At 39.7% G+C, this 17,799-nt stretch overlaps 1 protein-coding gene and 1 pseudogene across 1 annotated transcript; one reads left to right on the top strand and one right to left on the bottom strand.

Annotated features, from left to right (window-relative positions):
• The first annotated feature begins 5,336 nt into the window (after positions 1-5,336).
• LOC131224018 (dehydration-responsive element-binding protein 2F) lies at positions 5,337-7,159 on the top strand. The gene has a single exon (XM_058219601.1). It carries the CDS (start codon positions 6,159-6,161, stop codon positions 6,996-6,998), a length of 840 nt encoding a protein of 279 aa, XP_058075584.1. The 5' UTR covers positions 5,337-6,158; the 3' UTR covers positions 6,999-7,159.
• LOC131223977 (purple acid phosphatase 15-like) lies at positions 7,108-17,383 on the bottom strand (annotated as a pseudogene).
• Between the last annotated feature and the right edge of the window lie 416 nt (positions 17,384-17,799).

Consider the following 17,799-nt stretch of genomic DNA (forward strand, 5'->3'; position numbering starts at 1 on the left):
AGTATCTTTTATGGCATTTGCTACTAATGATGGTAGTCATTGCCCATTGGCCTTAGTTTTCAGTCTTAAATTTTCCATGGCTGACTTTTGCCTCCCTAGATATTCTGTAAGCTTTTTCTTGTGAAATTTGTTTGTGACTTCTCTTCCCCCCTAGTTGTTCCCACAGGGCAGCAGTTAGAATTCGAAGTTAGTCGATCTTCTTTTTTTTTTAAGGATAGTGAAAATTTTATTGAGAAGTTAGTTGCTCTTTTCAACTGTTCAATTGGTTCTCTTGATTTGGAAGGAGTGAAATAATATTTGTAACAAAGCAGCTCAAGGAGAAGAATCTTTCCAATCGGTATTGGACGGTCAGAAACTTCGGAGGGCTGATTCTTTGTTAGTTCCAGATGGATGATCCCCTGTCATGTATCCTTCCTTTGTCTTCACATGTTGTCTGGGTGTGGTTTTAAGTGTTTTTTTTCCTTCGGCTCTCTTTAATGAAATTTTGTCCTTCAAAAGAAAATAATAATAATAAATAAATAAAGATGTAATTATACTACCACTCTTTTGGATGGTTTATCCATACCTTATTGTAAATAAAGATGTATGCAGGATTATTGATGCTGCTGGTTTCATGCAGAAAGAAAACTCAAGGAAACTTTGGAATTCCATTTTGAATAAAGTGGTACAGGAAGCCCTAGCTTTTAAATCACCTCAAAGGACCCGAGGCAACAGGAAAGATTGTGATTCCCATCGAACTCAAAGTAGTTTTGAAATACAACGGTTTTAAATTTTCACGTTGGCCATTTGGATTTATTTTTTATTTTTTATTTTTTCGTACTCAGTTTTCTTCTCGGAAGAAGGTATGGTGAGTTTTATTTCTCAAAAAGAAAACAGAAAAGAAGATGATACCATTATTTTAAATTTATCTATCAGCTCCATGTTATCTACACACCTGTGTGGAGGTGATATGAACTAACTAATGAATTTTTATATCAGTATTTTTTTTTTCTTTCTTTTAATTTCCCAGCACATACATCAATACACATTTTGTTATGTGTTGTGCAGGTGGATATTCGCACACCCACAGTTGTTTTCTTTGTTAATCATTCGAAGCTTTTCCCCAAGACATACTGGTGTTGCATGGAAAAGCAGCTAGTAAGAGCTGATGCAGGGCTTTCAAGTACACCAATCTGCCTACTATAGCACGGCTGATGAAAAATGGAGAAAAATGAAGGTCAGTCAGCTACGGTACTATGAACTCCCTTATATTTTGGCAATGTAGACTTTGATTGGAAATAACAATTAGGGCCTGTTTGGTAGACCCGTGAAGATGGGTTCATCTCATTTTAGTTAATCATAATTATGTATTAATGATGATCTCTCATAAATAATTATGATTTTTATTTTAGTTTTACACATACCCCACATGAGCACTTGAACCCATGACTAGTGTCGAAACACATTCCGTTTACCGCTGAGCCATGCGTTGAGACCTAATACATAATTATGATTAACTAAAGTAAGATCAACTCATTTTCCTGTGTCAATCAAATAGACATTTAGAATTTTCTAGAAAACACCCATCTTTGGGCAGAGAATAAAAACGCCATGCATGAGATTGATGCCTACCTTATGGCAGCAACAAGACATCTTCATTTTCAAAAAGCGATGGATAACTGTCTTAACTTAAGATGTGTCCTCAATTCTCAAAAAAACTTAAGATGTGTCCTTGTTTTGTTTGAAAATATACCTGGGACCTTCATGCTTGCATTCCAACCAGACACTGGAACTTTGTCAATCTGATCATAGATGCAGATCATCCATCAGTCATTATCAGTGAGGCCTAAACAACATTGATGTAGGTTTTTCTTTTGGATATTATTACTTATGCACAATCATCCCTTGAGATCCATTGCCAAGTCCCACCTATAATAAACAGTGAACAAGAACCATTATTCAGTGTGTAGACAATACTTCCTACCATTCCATCATATATGCTAATCTAGCATATGGAATTCAGGCCGTTCATTTGGTGGAGTGTAGGTGGGCAACGTGTTTGGAGAAAAAATCGACAGATGGTTAAAAAAGTTGAAAATGGTCTACATTAGTTACCAATGCTGATCCAGCCATTGATTGGGCTGGCTGATTTTCAGGTCATGGAACATACATAACCGACCCTACCTTATGAACAGTCTAGATTTCATGAAACCTGCTCTGATACCACTTAAACGTAGGACAACTGACCACTTGCTCTAAAAGTTCGAACCGATAGAGTGTGGCAAATCAATCCATTTATCTCATAGCTCAGCCCCACATCCCATGGGTTAAGTCCTTGGCTGAACCCACTCGTGAACCCCACATTACATGGGTTCTGCCTCACATGAGCCACTCACCCCAAGTATGCCCCTCATCCCACATGCCACCCTACTTGAACCTGGTGTGAAAATACCCATGTATTATTAAGGCTGTCAATGGGCTGGGCCCATGCATAGCAAAATCAAATTCAAATGCAGCTAGGCCAACAGGTCTGGCCCATCAACAGCAGCCCTAGCTGAGTTTGTTGTATCTCTACACCTTACAACCCGTTTGGATGACACCCAAAAATCATTTGAATTCATTTCTAATGGACAATGGCAATAGGTGTGTTAGACCTCGTTTAGAAAGTTGACCAACTGTTCATAGCCCAACCAACGGGTGTGATGGGCCTGATTTTTGAGTTAGGATTTAGTCATGGTGTGACCCACGTAATGGATGTTTCAGATCACTTCCCCATGCTACACATTGTCACATATGCTAAAATTGGCAGTACCATCCTACCTTACCAACTCATTTCGAGCCTATTTTCTCTGAAAATCCTTCAATTGTGAAGGGACACACCAAATTTCAGGGTGGGCCACAACACATGAAGATGTGTAGGTTCTAGGCGGTTATTGTAAATTGATTTCTGTGGTGACCCACCTACCTGGGTTTTGGATCAGAATAATTCTTGAGATGTACCACGAACACAAGGTGTCTCTCCTGATGCATGGCTCAGATCCCACATACACATCACAGTGGTGGCCCCCACACAGCTAGAACATATTAACGCATGTGATCACTTCCCATCGTATCTTATCCTCATGTCCAAGATATCCAACCATGCATTGCCACGTAGTCATAGACATGAGATGCCGTACATGGCTCCTGATATTTTAATTAATAGATGGCAGTGCAATGCCATGGCTACATGGTCATTGCCAACGTGCATGGATCATGGATGATCATCCATGTTAGGAGCCCATGTGATCATGTGGGCCAGAAGATGATCATAGGGAGCCAATTAGCTATGGGATAAAGCTGATGGATGTCTCGAGAATCAGGTCGTGTATGGCAGAATGACATGTGAATAGGGGCCCGTGAAAATGAGAAATGTCCAAGAGGTGGGCTTCTTAAATGCATGTCCATGTACTTTGAATGTGCCAGTCACAGGTTGCAATTTCCCTTCTTTTTACTGTGGGGAATGATCTGATGGTCTTTAACAGTCATATCAGACTTTGATCGAGCATGGACACAGATGGTTTGTGGGGCCCACTTCGTTTGATTGGGGATAAAAGGGGTCATTTCCATTCTGTTGTGAGAAGAAATTTTACTTTTCCCCCTCAGATGACTGTCACCAAGGTAGGGGTACTTTAGTCATTTAACAAGTACGCAACTGGTGTGGTCTATCCATGATGGGAGTGGGCCCACCGAGTGGAGAATCCTAATTAGCTTAAAGAAAATGACATTTTTGTCCTTTTTCACTTAGGTTTCAACTCTGACACGAGTAGACACGTGGCACTTTTTCATTAGTGTTATGTCATCGTTGAATAATATAATGGAGGAAACGGATTGGCTACTCCCCCTTGCCACCAGCCCGGTGGCTGGTGTCTGTGCTCTATGGGCCCCACCATGATGTATGTGTTTCATCCATTTTTACATACCATTTTAGGGCTTGATCCCAAAAATGAGAGGGATATAAATCTCAGGTGGACCACACCACAGGAAAACAATAGTGATGGGATATCCACCATTAAAATCATCCTAGGGCCCACTGTACTGTTTATTTGACATCTAATCTGTTGATTAGGTCATACAGGCTCAGATGAAAGCTAAAAAGAAAAATCAGCTTGATCCAAAACTTTTATGGCCCCCAAAAGGTTTTTAATGGTCAACGCTCATTCAACGCTGTTTCCTGTAATATGGTCCACTTGAGATTGGGATATACCTCATTTTTGGTCTCATACCATAAAATGATCTGGAAAAATAGATAGACGGAATGTATGAAATACATACATCATGGTGGGGTCCACAGAGCACCGACTCCAGCCATTGGCTGGTGGCAGGGGAGTAGCCGATCCGTTTCCTACAAGGGACTGCGTAAATACAATAACACGTAGGAATGGCTTTTCCAAAAAGCAGTCTTTTGACTTTGAAAAGCTTGAAAAAGGCCAACTCCTAGATATCTTCTCTAGATTTGAAAGTATCTCCAATGGGAGATGCAATAGCTACTCGCGAGAGAAGGATCTGGATCTCTATGCCCACACGTGTAAATCTAGCACGTGCGATAGAACATTCTTTCGCGTGGTTTTTCTTGTGTATTTACCGTGGCCGTAAGATCAGGTCCGCCGGGTTGTCGAGTGGCCCATGTGTACAAGCGAAGTGGATGGCTAAAAAGAATCGATGAAGGGTTTTTTTTTTTTTTTTTTTTTTTTTAACACATGCACATACACACCTTAGTGGGATTTCACCACCTATGGGTACTCGAACCTTTGACCAGCTGTCGAAACTCCTCAGAGTCTACCAGCGGAGCAAGAGTAAAGACCCCGATAAAGGATCCATTGAACACAAGGCAGTTTAGTGTACTGAGTAAACTCTGTGGGGTTCACTGTGACTTTTATATTTTATCCAATCTGTCCATCCATTTTAATATATAATTTTAAGGCTTGAACCAAAACTGAAGTATATCCAAAGGTCAAGTAGACCACAACACAGGAAAAAGTATGAATTGGACATCCAAAAAACTTCTTAGGGGATAAAAGAAGTTTTGGATCAAGCTGATATTTTTGCTTTCCCTTCATCCATGTCTTTGTGAACTTATGAAAAGGTGGGATGACAAATAAGATCACTGTAGGCCCTAGATATGTTTCAACGGTCAAAATTATTATCCCCGCTGTTATGGTCTACTTGAGCTTTGGATATGCTTCATTCTTTGGCTCAATGTTTAAAATGAGATGAAAAATGGATGAACGGCCTAGATAAATCACATACATTTACAGTGGGCCCAACTGAGTTTACTCAGTACGATAAAAGCCTACTTGGGTAACTCATTAAGCAATCCGATTTCATTAAACACACAATGACTGGCCCAGTCTGATTTTGCGCCATGGCATGTGGTGGTATTCACCTGATGAACAGTCTGGATTTCACACATGCTGCATGGGCAGTTGGTGGAAGCTGTATGCGGTGCACCGCAATGTTGTGTGACATCCACTCCGTCCATCAATTTTGCCAGCTCATGTTATGGCATTAGCCCAAAAACGAGGTAGATCCATAACTCAAGTGGGCCACACAACAAGAAACAGAGGGTATGGAAAATCCCACCGTTGAAACCTTCGTGGGACCCACCTTGGTGTTTATATGCCATCCAAACGGTGCATAAGGTTGTTTCGACTGTGATGAACTGAAAACACAAATATTAGCCTGATACAAAATCTTCTATAGCACCAGGAAGGTTTCAACGGTGAGAGTTCAATCCCCACAGTTTCCTATGGCGCACCCACTTGAATTTTAGATCTGCCTCATTTTTGGGCTCATATGCCCTAACATGTGCATGCGGAACTGACGGACTGAGTGGATACCACACGGACATCTGGGTGGGCCCCAGATACCTACCACCTACAGGAACTTCCTCCGAGGGAGAGTAAGATTGGAGATCATACTCTCAGGAGTAGCCTGCGAAGGTACCATCTCTAGTAGCCAACGGTCACATGAGCTTCAAAACTCCAGACCGTGAAAACATTAAAACCAAAACTGCACTCTCACTCGCTATCTCTACATATCCCGCGCCTGTTCAATCCCACCATCTTTCAACACACACCTAAAAACTCCTTAAAACTCCTTTCTCTTCTCCTCTTCCAATCTTCTCATCTAAAACCCATATGGAAAATAGCACAAAACCTCCATTCAAGCCATGGAAGAAGGGCCCACCAAGAGGCAAAGGTGGCCCACAAAATGCCTCTTGCGAATACCGTGGCGTCAGGCAGAGGACATGGGGCAAGTGGGTGGCTGAGATTAGAGAGCCCAAGAAGAGAAAAAGGCTCTGGTTGGGTTCTTACGCCACGGCCAAGGAAGCCGCCATGGCCTATGATGATGCTGCGATAAGGTTGTATGGACCAGATGCCTATCTCAATCTACCCCACCTCCGATCCACCTTCCAGTCTATGAACAAGCCTCAGAAATTCAAGTGGTTTCCTTCCCAGAACTTCATTTCCATGTTCCCTTCATGTGGCCTGCTTAACTTGAATGCCCAACCCAGTGTCCATGTAATTCATCAAAAGCTCCAAGAAATGAAGAAAAATGCCGTTCTCAATCGATCTTCCACGTCTTACCATGATTCAGAATCTCATTTTCTCGGGATGGGTTCGAAAACCCACTTCAAAAATCCAGTAATGAAAGCAGAAGAGGTGGATTTTTCCACTGAAAAGCTTTCAGGGACTCCGGAAGAGAGGCCTCATATTGATGTAAAGGAGTTCCTGCAGCAGTTGGGTTTACTGAAAGAAGTGAATGTATCACAAGGCAGCGATGCATCATTGCCAGAATCTTTCTGGGAGAATGATGGCCTGACCACAGAGATGGAAGGTTTCGATCCGCAGAGTTTTGATTGGGATGCATTGGATATCTGGGGCCCACCGGATCGGGAGGGAGCTGAATCCAGTGGCTTGCAGGTTGATGATACAAATGAAGATTTGAGTTTGCCTGCTTCTCTTTGGGATCTCTGAAATGTCAGTTATTTTTGTTAGATTGCAAATCAACTGCAGTGGAAATGTCTGGGCTTTCATGTTAGTAGGATTTCCCATTTTTGTTTTGCAAGATCATGCAAGAAATGTATCACATTTTCCATGACAGAACGCTGAAAGTGATCCCAGAGATTGATTTGTTATACCTGGCCACTTGATGGGCCGCGCACATCATTGGATAAAAATCTCTTCGATGGGATGATTGTACCTGTCCCTTCAAATGAAGGGCAATAACAAAAACATATTAGGAACTGCCCACATTCAACAGCCAAAATCCAATTGGCCGTTACGGTTGGAAGTTGTCTGATTGAAAAGATTTACGGACCATGGCAATCCAAGGTGTAGAATCTAATTAGATGAATGAACCTGCCCACATGCACAATACAACCATGATGCATCTGAACTGTATTTAATCCTGAGTAAGACTTCACAAAAGATAATCAGAAAAACAAACCTACCTTCAATTTATTCTCTTTCACCTGCAATTGGAGACAAATCAAGCACTGGACAGGATGAAACAATCGCCGTGATGTGATCACGGGTTCCGCATCACCTTACCCACCAAAAAAAGACAGCTACTATATCTAAATGCACTGAAATCGGGTTGTCGGTCCCAACTGAATTTACCAGCCACAGGGCCACTGTAAAATTATTTGGACGATGGCCCATGTAAGAATCCAGTATGATAGACGGGTCTGGAGATTGCCATCTTTTCTCGATTGCCTCCATCTCCACCCACAATATGAACTGGACCGCACGGATCCAACGTATAGTTATAAACACGGTTGGATCTTTCATAAACATGGACCTGATCATTTAAACAACAAATGAGGAAAAAACGTTAGCCATCCATCATATGGGACATCAGATGGGCTCCTCCATTAGATACGTTGCCTAGAATCAGGTGGGTCCCACATCCTTGAAATATATGGGCCGATGGTCTACATCAAAAGTACTTACGTGAGCCCACCTAATGTGTGTCAGGGCCCACCTCGTCACGTGCAAATGAAGCATGAGTTTACGACATTCATCCTCTAATCAGGTGGGCCCTGCCCAAAAATTAGATCCGTTTGATATCAGGTGGGCCACCAGATATATGAAAAAATGGAACAAAGGTCCACATTCAAAATACATATGTAAGCTCGCCTGATGATGGTTCTGGACCCACCTGATGTGCCGATGTAGCACAAGAACGTGACATCCATCCCTGATAGTGTGGGACCTGCCCAAGAATTAGGCGGGCCCAATATCATTGGGCCACACAGGTATGTCTAGAATGGGCTAACGGTCCACATTGAAACTACATGTAAGCCACCCGATGATAGATCAGGGCCCATCTGATGCATCGCGAGAAAAAATAAAAAAAGACAGTTATTGAGTTGCATACTTTTGTATCTACACATAGAGCTGTACACGAATCTAGTTACCTCGGTTTACTCGCTCGACTCAACTTGAAAAAGTTCGATTAGACTCGGTTCGAAGCTGAGTTCGAGCCGAGCTGATTTTTAGAGGTCGAAAAAATTTCGAGCTGAGTTCAAGCTTGTCCGATCTCGAATCGACTTGAATTGAACCTCAACTCGAATCGACTCAATAAGTTCAGTGACTTGATTATTTTGATATTGACGCTGCTCACCAAGTGTTTGATGAAATGACTCAACAAAGTATTGTTTCGGGTGCATACATTTTCCACGGGATCAGCTGGTGGTGAGGAAGGTATGCATATGGAACAAATCACTACAAAAAAAAAAAAAAAAATAAACTTTACATGACAAAACAACCCTCGTATCTTGATTTTGATGTTGCCTGCCGAGTGTTTGATGAAATACATGTGAACTGCTTCTGCTGTTTTGCATACTGTGAGAAATTGAAGGTGCACTCTGTGTTTGAGAAAATGTCGCAAAGGCTCAAACTGGCCTAAGCCGCTGACCGAACCAAACCAAGCCAAGCTGAGTTCGAGCTGGAGTTAGCTACTGGCCGGGCCAAGCTTGACTGGTGTACAACTCTATCTACACATGCCAATGTAGCGAGTATGCCACATCCATCCTTGATCAGGTCGGCCCTACAAAAAAAGTTCAGGTGGGTCCAATATTATTAGGTGGACCACATAACCCAATAGTCCACATTCAACTCGCATATTCAGGCGCACCTAATGAAGGATCAGGGCCCACCTGATATATGGATCAAGCCCACACGTGCTAATGTAGCACGGGTATGCCACATCCATCTCCTGATTAGGTGGGCCCTGCACAAAACTTAATTAGATCCAATAGCGGGTGGGCCACAAAGTATGCAATGAATGCAGCAATGGTCCAGAACCAAACCACCTGATGATGGGCTGGGCCCCACCTGATCTACGGCGAGAAAGAGGACGGTTACCGTTGATCGGTCACATACGTACGTGTCCATTGAAGACGATATCGACGCCATAAGAGTAGAGTATTTCCTCCATTTCCAACCACATGCACTCAGCTTCTTTGTAGTGGGCCTTGTAAGAGCTATAGCAAGGTGGATGCCAGACAGCCACCAGCCATGGAGTTACTCTTCTATCTACATTGGCCAAAAGTCCCTCTCCAACCACTTGTATTGATCCCCTACATTGATAAAAAATTAGATGGGTTTATCATGGTGGGCCATTGGATAGGATGGGCCTTCCATGGATTGCACATGGTCCCACTATGACCCTGATCAGATGATTACAATCATCCAAATAAAGGGCCTACAAAATAGATGGCAGGACTTAAGGGTGCACACGGAACCTGTGGACAGGTAAACTGATCATACCGCACGGTTTGGTCCGGTTTTGAAGCGCACAGGTTATGTTTACAGTTCCGAAAGGTTCTTGGTTTAGGGTTTCGTAGAACTAAACTAGACCGTAGAACTGAACCTTGGATCCGAACTTGGTACTGGATCCCTTAGTTAATAAATATTTAAATTTTATTTTTTAAAAATATAAAATGAAAAAAAAAAAAAAAAATTAGAGAGAGAGCAAAAAAGGCCTCATTTTTCTTTATTCTCCCCTGCTTTTGTGGCCTCTCTCGGTCTTTCAAGAACCATGCAATTGGACTGAATTATAAAAAAAATCATGCAATCAGACTAGATTATGAAAATAAATTATGCAATTGAATTGAATTATAAAAAGCCCTGAACCATGGAACTGAACCGTTTTTTTCCGGTTTGGTGCCGTTCGGTTCGAGGGTGCAAACGGTCCGGTTCCAGTTACGGTTCTAGTTTTCCTAGAATCGTTGGGAACAATTTGGTTCCGATTTCACCCCAGAACCGGACCAAACCGAACCATGTGCACCCCTTGTAGGACTAGTCGAGTCTTGTGTTGGATCACAGTCAAGTTACTATGTTAAGCTCATAATATAAAATAAAATAAAATTAAAAAAAGACTCGTTTCAGTTGACCCGACTAGATTTCACCGATCTATTAAAAACCTTGATTCAGGCCGACATAGAGGCTAAACTGTTTTCTCCGAGATGAGTCGACTCAGCCCAGGTGAAGTATAACCATCTGAGTCGACTCAGATTCTTTGAGTTTTGAGCTATAACAAATACATTTAGATAGAGACTATTACCTGATTGGTAATAATCAGTGTAAGCACCAAGCATCAGAAAATGAATTCCCCTGCATTGAAAGAATAGTAAAATGTAGAAAAAGATATGCTTTCTTCGACAGGAAACGCAAATCTAGAACTGTAAGCAACAAAGCTCTGGTCCTCGGCCTCCTGTTGTCTCTCATGGTTGGGACTTCCGAAACCAAAGGCTCCATAAACCTGAAAACACACATCCAAACACCATTACAAAGTAATATCTAGTATTTGGCGGGCACTCTTTGTTGGGACTTGTGGAAGTACACAGAGAGATGAATCAAACAAGATAATCACAATTGCACAAACAGATCCAACAAGAAGGTAAACTGAATTTATATGAAAAAATTCATTCAGTAAAAAACAAGGCACAAAGTGATAATGTACTATGAAAACAACCACAGGAAGAAAAGCACAATCCTTTTCCCTTCAAAATCCCCCTAAACCCTTAGGCACGTTTAAAAAACCCTAATTCCAATTGCAGCTGGTATATATACTATTGCAATAAAAGAATTCTCGATGTCATCAAGTAGCAACCTCAAATTGTCCAACAATCAACAAAGATTTTTTTAATATTCTTGATGGGATCAAGCTGACAGACTTTGTCATAGTCAGATTTAAGACATTAGACAACACTATTTACGCCATGGTTTGAAAGAATTGTCCACTATGCAAAATGAGTCATCACACCAATATGGGACGAGTTGAACTGAGTTGTACTGGTTTTGATCCCCAAGCATATCACAACCAAACGCTGTTTAAATCCAGGATTTTCACTGAACCTTTGTTATGCAATTGAAAGCATGGATGTAAATTTCATTTCTCATCTTCAAATTCGATTTGGTATACATGGTGTTGGCATATTAAAGTTCTTCTCTATGACTAATTCCTGCAGACATGATTTTTATACATGATGGGCTCACATTTACTAATTCTGTTCTGGTGCGTTTTGATGGATTATAGAATTGGATTGCAATTATTGGTCTAATAGAGTGGAAATAATTGCATTAGTAATGTAAGTGTAGCCTCCAAATCTCAATTGCATTATTTTCATGTCAGACTTGAAAGAACAATAACCGCAATTTAATTTTGCTTTTGCATCTAAACACAGCCTTAGGGCCTGTTTGGGTGCCACCTAAAATGAGTTCATCTCATTTTAGCTTATTCAAGTTATGTATTAGAGATCATATTTCTTCTCCGTGAAGATTAAAAATAAAAAATCTCAATGACCAGCAATCATGATAGTTTATTCAAAATACGGGACTTCACTTACTTTCCTTAACCATGGCTAGCCTACTAATACTTATATAAGCAAATCCCAATTGACTGTTGAGACTTGTGGAAGCACACAAAGTAAAATCAAGCAAAGTAATCACAATCGCATAAACAAACCCAATAAAAAGGCAATTCAATTTTTATGTGGAAAAACTCTTACAATATATATATATATATATATATATATATAGTACAAAACAACAAGTAATGCACTATAAAAGCAATATTACAAGAAAGATGATCTTATCAATTTGAACAACCCTTGAATCTACTTTGAATCCCTAGCGATGCCCTTAAACCCTTTAGAATAACTTAGAAAGCCTTAATCCCCTCCTTAATTCCAATTACACCCGGTATATATACAAATAACTCAGAATATGAAACAAATTTCGCACTTACGTAAATTTGCATGCACCTTTGATGGGTCATTCGATGGCATCAACAGTCATCGAGGACTAGTTGATGAAGATCCTTCGATGCCATCGAGTAACAACCTCCAAAACTGTTCAGCAATCAACTAGTATTTTTTTTTTTTTGAATTTTCTCAATGGGATTGAGCATATGTCATTGGCATCGACATCTGCTCGATGGAATTGAGTGGTCTATCAACGACATCGATAAACTCTGTTACAGACATATTTAAAACATTAGACAACACTGACATGTGCACCTGCAGCATTGCCTGGTCTAGCATACACATGCATTTAAGTGAACCGATATTCAAGATATCAGATACAACCACATCGCTGGCGAACTATCCCATCCATCCATTAGCAGCATCTCAATAGCCCAATTGCATGTGCAAGCTCACCCAAATGCATGTGTCCATGCATGAACAAGAAATGCATATACATTAGAATTTTGTTTCTACCCACCCAAACATCAAAATAAAAAACAAAGAAATTCCATCAAACATTAATGAAAATCTTCTACTTCACCTTCCCCAGTAATCCCAACGAGGCTGATGGGTTTCGTGTATGGGAGTATGGGAGTATTCGGAAACGAACATGAATAGAAATCAGCCCCAGTTCCGTTAGTGAGATATAAGTTTGCGTATGTTACGTCGCCGACTAACAGAATCAGGTCCGGATTGTTACTTCTCAAATGATCGATCGTTGAAGTAGTATTGTATGTAAGGCCAAGATCTCCTACCACAGCAATTCGATTTGGGTAGTTTAGTGGGCCCGAAGCTGGCATTGTCTTGAAAGAATGGATCTTGCTCATGGCTGGTATGGAAGGATGTTTCAGACCTAGAGAGAAAAAAATTGAAAGTGTTGAATATTAGAAAATCTTAGATAATGGGAAGATCAGTAATGAACTGAAAATATGAGAAATTAAGCTCTTATTTATAGCTAATTCATCTTCTTCTTTTTTTTAATTGTTTTGGAAACGGTACTATCAGAGCCCCTTGGTGTCGCTATTTACTGAGATCGGCGATCAGACCCGATCATGTGTCATCGGCATGGTTCAGACCATTCATCTGGTGGAGCCCACCATGAAGTGGCCATGATCCAGTGGATGCATGGGAGTGTATGATTGGCTTCCTTTAAATAGATGGTTACAAAGAAGGAATGGTTCATATTCTGGGAAAAAGGTCTTCTAGCTATATTCTTAGGATTGGCTGATTGAAAATATGTTTAAGCTATGGCGAATCCATATTATATTTTTAAAAGGATTTCAAATTAATTTTACTTTAAATTTAAAGTTTTTTTTTTCGTGTTTTTATTTTAAAAGTGATTTTGATTCTAGTGTAGCTTTCTTGTCTTAGATAGGAAAGAACCACGTAAATATCATGAATATAAATGATGTGGTTTGTATAATGTTTGAGCTGCTAATGAGGAATAACCATTTGTGTTGGACTATTTCTTTACAACACACACAGAGCTGAGTTGTCCATCTAGGTCTGGGTCTATGTGTGGACGCATATATTCGGGTGATTGCACCGGTTGGGTTCTCAAACCCATTTGAAAGCACCTAATCGTAAGCTAAACCTAAATAGTTGTGTTGTTTTGCGTTCAACGAGTATACCGTTGGAACTGGGTCATAATTTCTGTATCCTGAGGTCAACTGTCCAAGATTCCGGTTACACTTAGGACATTATCCAAGAAAGTGTTTTCTTATTTTATTATTTAATTTTCTTTTTCTAATATTATTTTCAACACATTGTTTCCAACAATTCACACTAGGCATATTGTATGAAAAGTTCAAATCATGTTAAAGTCTGGTTGGTGGGCCTGATTTCAGGGGCTCTAACAGATGAGCCATGAAAATAGTCTTATAGTATCATTCCCCAGAAGGCTTCACAACTAATTATAAATAACTTTGAGAAAATCTGAGGAGAAAAATTTTGATACTCTGGCTGAGTGTGATGATCCATATACATGCACACAGTTACCATAAACGTGCCATACATATTCCTCACCACCCAAATGGTGGATGGTCCCAATAAAGACTACCATAACCAAAAAACCACACCAAACAGGAAATCCCCACAGGCAAAATTTCGGAAGTCGATGGACGGTTAAAATGGAAAGTAGTTAATGATCTGAATTCAACAAACAAATGTCCATGAATCTGAGGTCAGGATCGTATCATCAAAATTTTTCTATTTGGGCAGTTTCAGATTTAGATATATGCATGCCACATGTAAGATGGCCAGGTGCATGCGTATTCTTCTATCATACTCTGTCAGCATATCGACTAACAAGGAATTATAGGGTCTTGATGAATCTTAACATGAACCTTTTGCACCAATCTGTACAAATGGGACCCATGGTTCCAGTCTTCTAGACCCATTAATCTGATGGGCCCTATCTCGGGTGGGGATCCCTAAAAAACTACCCAGATTACATGTCCCTAATCATATCAAAAGAGTTTAGGGAAAAAAGGCCAAAATTGGACGGTTGGGATATTTCCAGTCAGGAAGACTTTTGGGTCATCCCCATTTTGTTGGTTTTATCCCATCAACGGTCTGGATCAATAAATCATGGCCCCATTCTTAGGGACTAGATTCATCAGATAATTGAAAGAATACAACAACAATTAGCATTCAATGGAGAAGAAGTCCAGATACTAAGGCCCTGTTTGTTAACGCTGAATTTTTGCACTTAACGCGGATTAGGGAAAATATTCCGTGTTTAGTGGTGTTTGTTAATGCATCGTTAACGTGGAAGAAGGAAAGCGCTAAGAGGTTTTTGACTGAATTCTTTCCGTGACAGGAGTCTGGCTTAATGGTGAAAGCGGAATGCGCTAAGTGAATTTTTCATTAAACAAAAATTTTTGCTTCCAAAATTACCCCTTTTAAGTTACTATGGCAATTTTTTCTCATTAAATTGTTTGTGCAATACAAAATCAACTTTTAACCTATGAAACTTCATCATGCCCCACCATAATGCATGTGTTTCATCCATTCCATTCATCCATTTTTAAAGATCATTTTAAGGCTTTATACTAAAAATGAGAGGAATATAAATCTCCGGTGGACCATACCACAGGAAAACAATAGTGATTGGATATCCACCATTAAAATTCTCTTGAGGCCCAATGTATTGTTTATTTGACATCCAATTTGTTGATTAGGTCATATAGACCTAGATGAATGGAAAAAAACAAAGATCAGCTTGATCCAAAATTTTTATAGCCCCCAAAAAGTTTTTAATGGTTGACGTTCATTCAAGACTATTTTCCTGTAATGTGGTCCACTTGAGATTGGGATATACCTCATTTTTGGTCTCATAACATAAAATGATCTATAAACATAGATAGGTGGCATGGATGAAACACACATCATGGTGGGGCCCACATAGCACCGACCATCAGCCATCGGTTGGTGGCAGGGGAGTAGCCAATCTATTTCCGCAGACGCAGATTGGATACTGACAGGTTGAGTAGCGAGACTTGCCACCGAAGTTACGTCACCAAGTTATGTGGGGCCCATCATGACGTATGTTTTGTATCCACGCCGTCCGTCCATTTGGAAATATAATTTTAGGTAAAGATTCAAAGAATGAGTCAAATCCATACCTCCAGTGGACCTCACCACAGAAAAAAGTGGGGAGAGTGACACCCACCATTAAAAACTTAAATAGGCCACAAAAGTTTTTGATCAAGCTGATATTTGTTTTTCCCTTCTTGCATGTCCGTGTTAACTTGTGAACAGGTTGGATTTGGATTTGGATTTCAAATAAAAATAATGGTGAGCCTTAGGAAGGTTCCACCGGTAGACATCAATCTCGCCACTAGGTCAACTACATATTTGGATCTACATAAAATTAAATCTCCAAATAGAACTTGATGACGTCACTTCGGTAGCCAAATTCAACCTGTAAGTAGCTAATCCACGTCTGAGTAGGATGCGGATTGGTTAGTGTACCTCACACCAGCTATATAGCTACTGTATTGATGTCAGCAAGTTCTATGGGTCCCATCATGAGGTATGTGTTATATCCAAACCATCCATCCATTTGGCAAGCTCATATTAAAGCTTGAGAAGAAAAATAAGTTGCAAAAAGCGATGGGGGATTGAACGTCTACCATTGAAACCTTTTTGGGGTCACAAAAGTTTTAGATCAATATGATTATTATTTTTTTTTCGGTTTGGATAGCATATAAATATAAGACGGGCTTATTTGAAGGTTTTGTTGCTACTAGTGTTCAATCCTATAAAATCTTCCCGCTAAGAGGAATTGAGGGCCTTATGATGACTTTTAGTTTTTTATTAAGTATTTTAGTTTATTTAAATTAAATATAATGATTTTATTTTCATTTCATAAAAAATAATTTCTTTATAATGTAAAACATTTCCAAATGAGAGATATGGACAAATGTGTCAAATTAACATATTTCAGACATTTAAGATGTTTGTTAACAAACAGTTTGTTTAAGATTCAGTACTTAATTTTTAGACTTCAGCCATAATTATCAAACAAGTTTTTTTTTACTTCCCATCCACTTTGATAACCATCAGATCAGTGGTTTGGATCACCAAACCATGGGCCCCACATGTACAGAATCCAGCAAATACAAAACTTCTGAACATTCAAATAAAAAAATTCAATTTTCATAGAAATCAGTCTCATTCCACACAAACCGTTATTGATGTGAAATCAGGCATTGATTCTGCAATTCTTATAATGAGAACAGAACATAAAACTCACAGTAGAAGTAAACCTGTGAGATGAACATGGTGAATGATTCCAGAAGTGTAATTCTGGAGGCCTTTGAATGGATAGAGCTGATTGTAAATGAGTGAATAACCGATCGCTTTATACATCAACGGATATCTCAGCCTCCCATAACGGACCACACTAGATACGGTTTTAGGATCCAACGGCTTCATATGGTCCCCAATTTGGAACTCCCCTGCAATCATCCACAAACCCAAATCTTCAAATATCAAACCAGAAAGATTTAATTGTGTAACAATCATAAGAAAATGAGAATTGCGTTGGGATGGTTGAGATTACTGTGACAATGCCAATCTTTTTCCATTTATAATAACACATTTTTTCTCAATTCATCCATTTTCAAAACGAGGAGAATGGTTTGAAAGATGGCAGAGTGCTAATTCAGTTAAAACATGAGTTTATATCAAAACCCAAAGAAGGGATGCAATTTCAGACGGATGTGATTGTGCTTGGAAAAGATTAAGATAGAAAAAGAATCTGCCAGATTGCTTTTGATATAAAGAAGAACTACATTGATTCAATGCTTTCTTCCATTAACATTTGAATTGGTTATTGACATCACCATTGGCGTAAGGATGTCGATGACCTTCTTCCTCAGGGAATAACTACTCCGAATCCATGAAGCTCTCTGGACTCCTCACAAAACTTTCTAAAATCCATGATAGATAAAGTAGAAATAATTCCTAATAAATTTGAAATAATTTGATTAATAATAATGATGATGAAATTACAA

The sequence above is a fragment of the Magnolia sinica genome, chromosome 13 (genome assembly GCF_029962835.1).
Source record: "Magnolia sinica isolate HGM2019 chromosome 13, MsV1, whole genome shotgun sequence".
In the NCBI taxonomy this organism is placed as follows: domain Eukaryota; kingdom Viridiplantae; phylum Streptophyta; class Magnoliopsida; order Magnoliales; family Magnoliaceae; genus Magnolia; species Magnolia sinica.

Coding starts and splice junctions, on each gene's coding strand:
- LOC131224018 (XM_058219601.1), top strand. CDS start 6,159: ATGGAAAATAGCACAAAACCTCCATTCAAGCCATGGAAGAAGGGCCCA.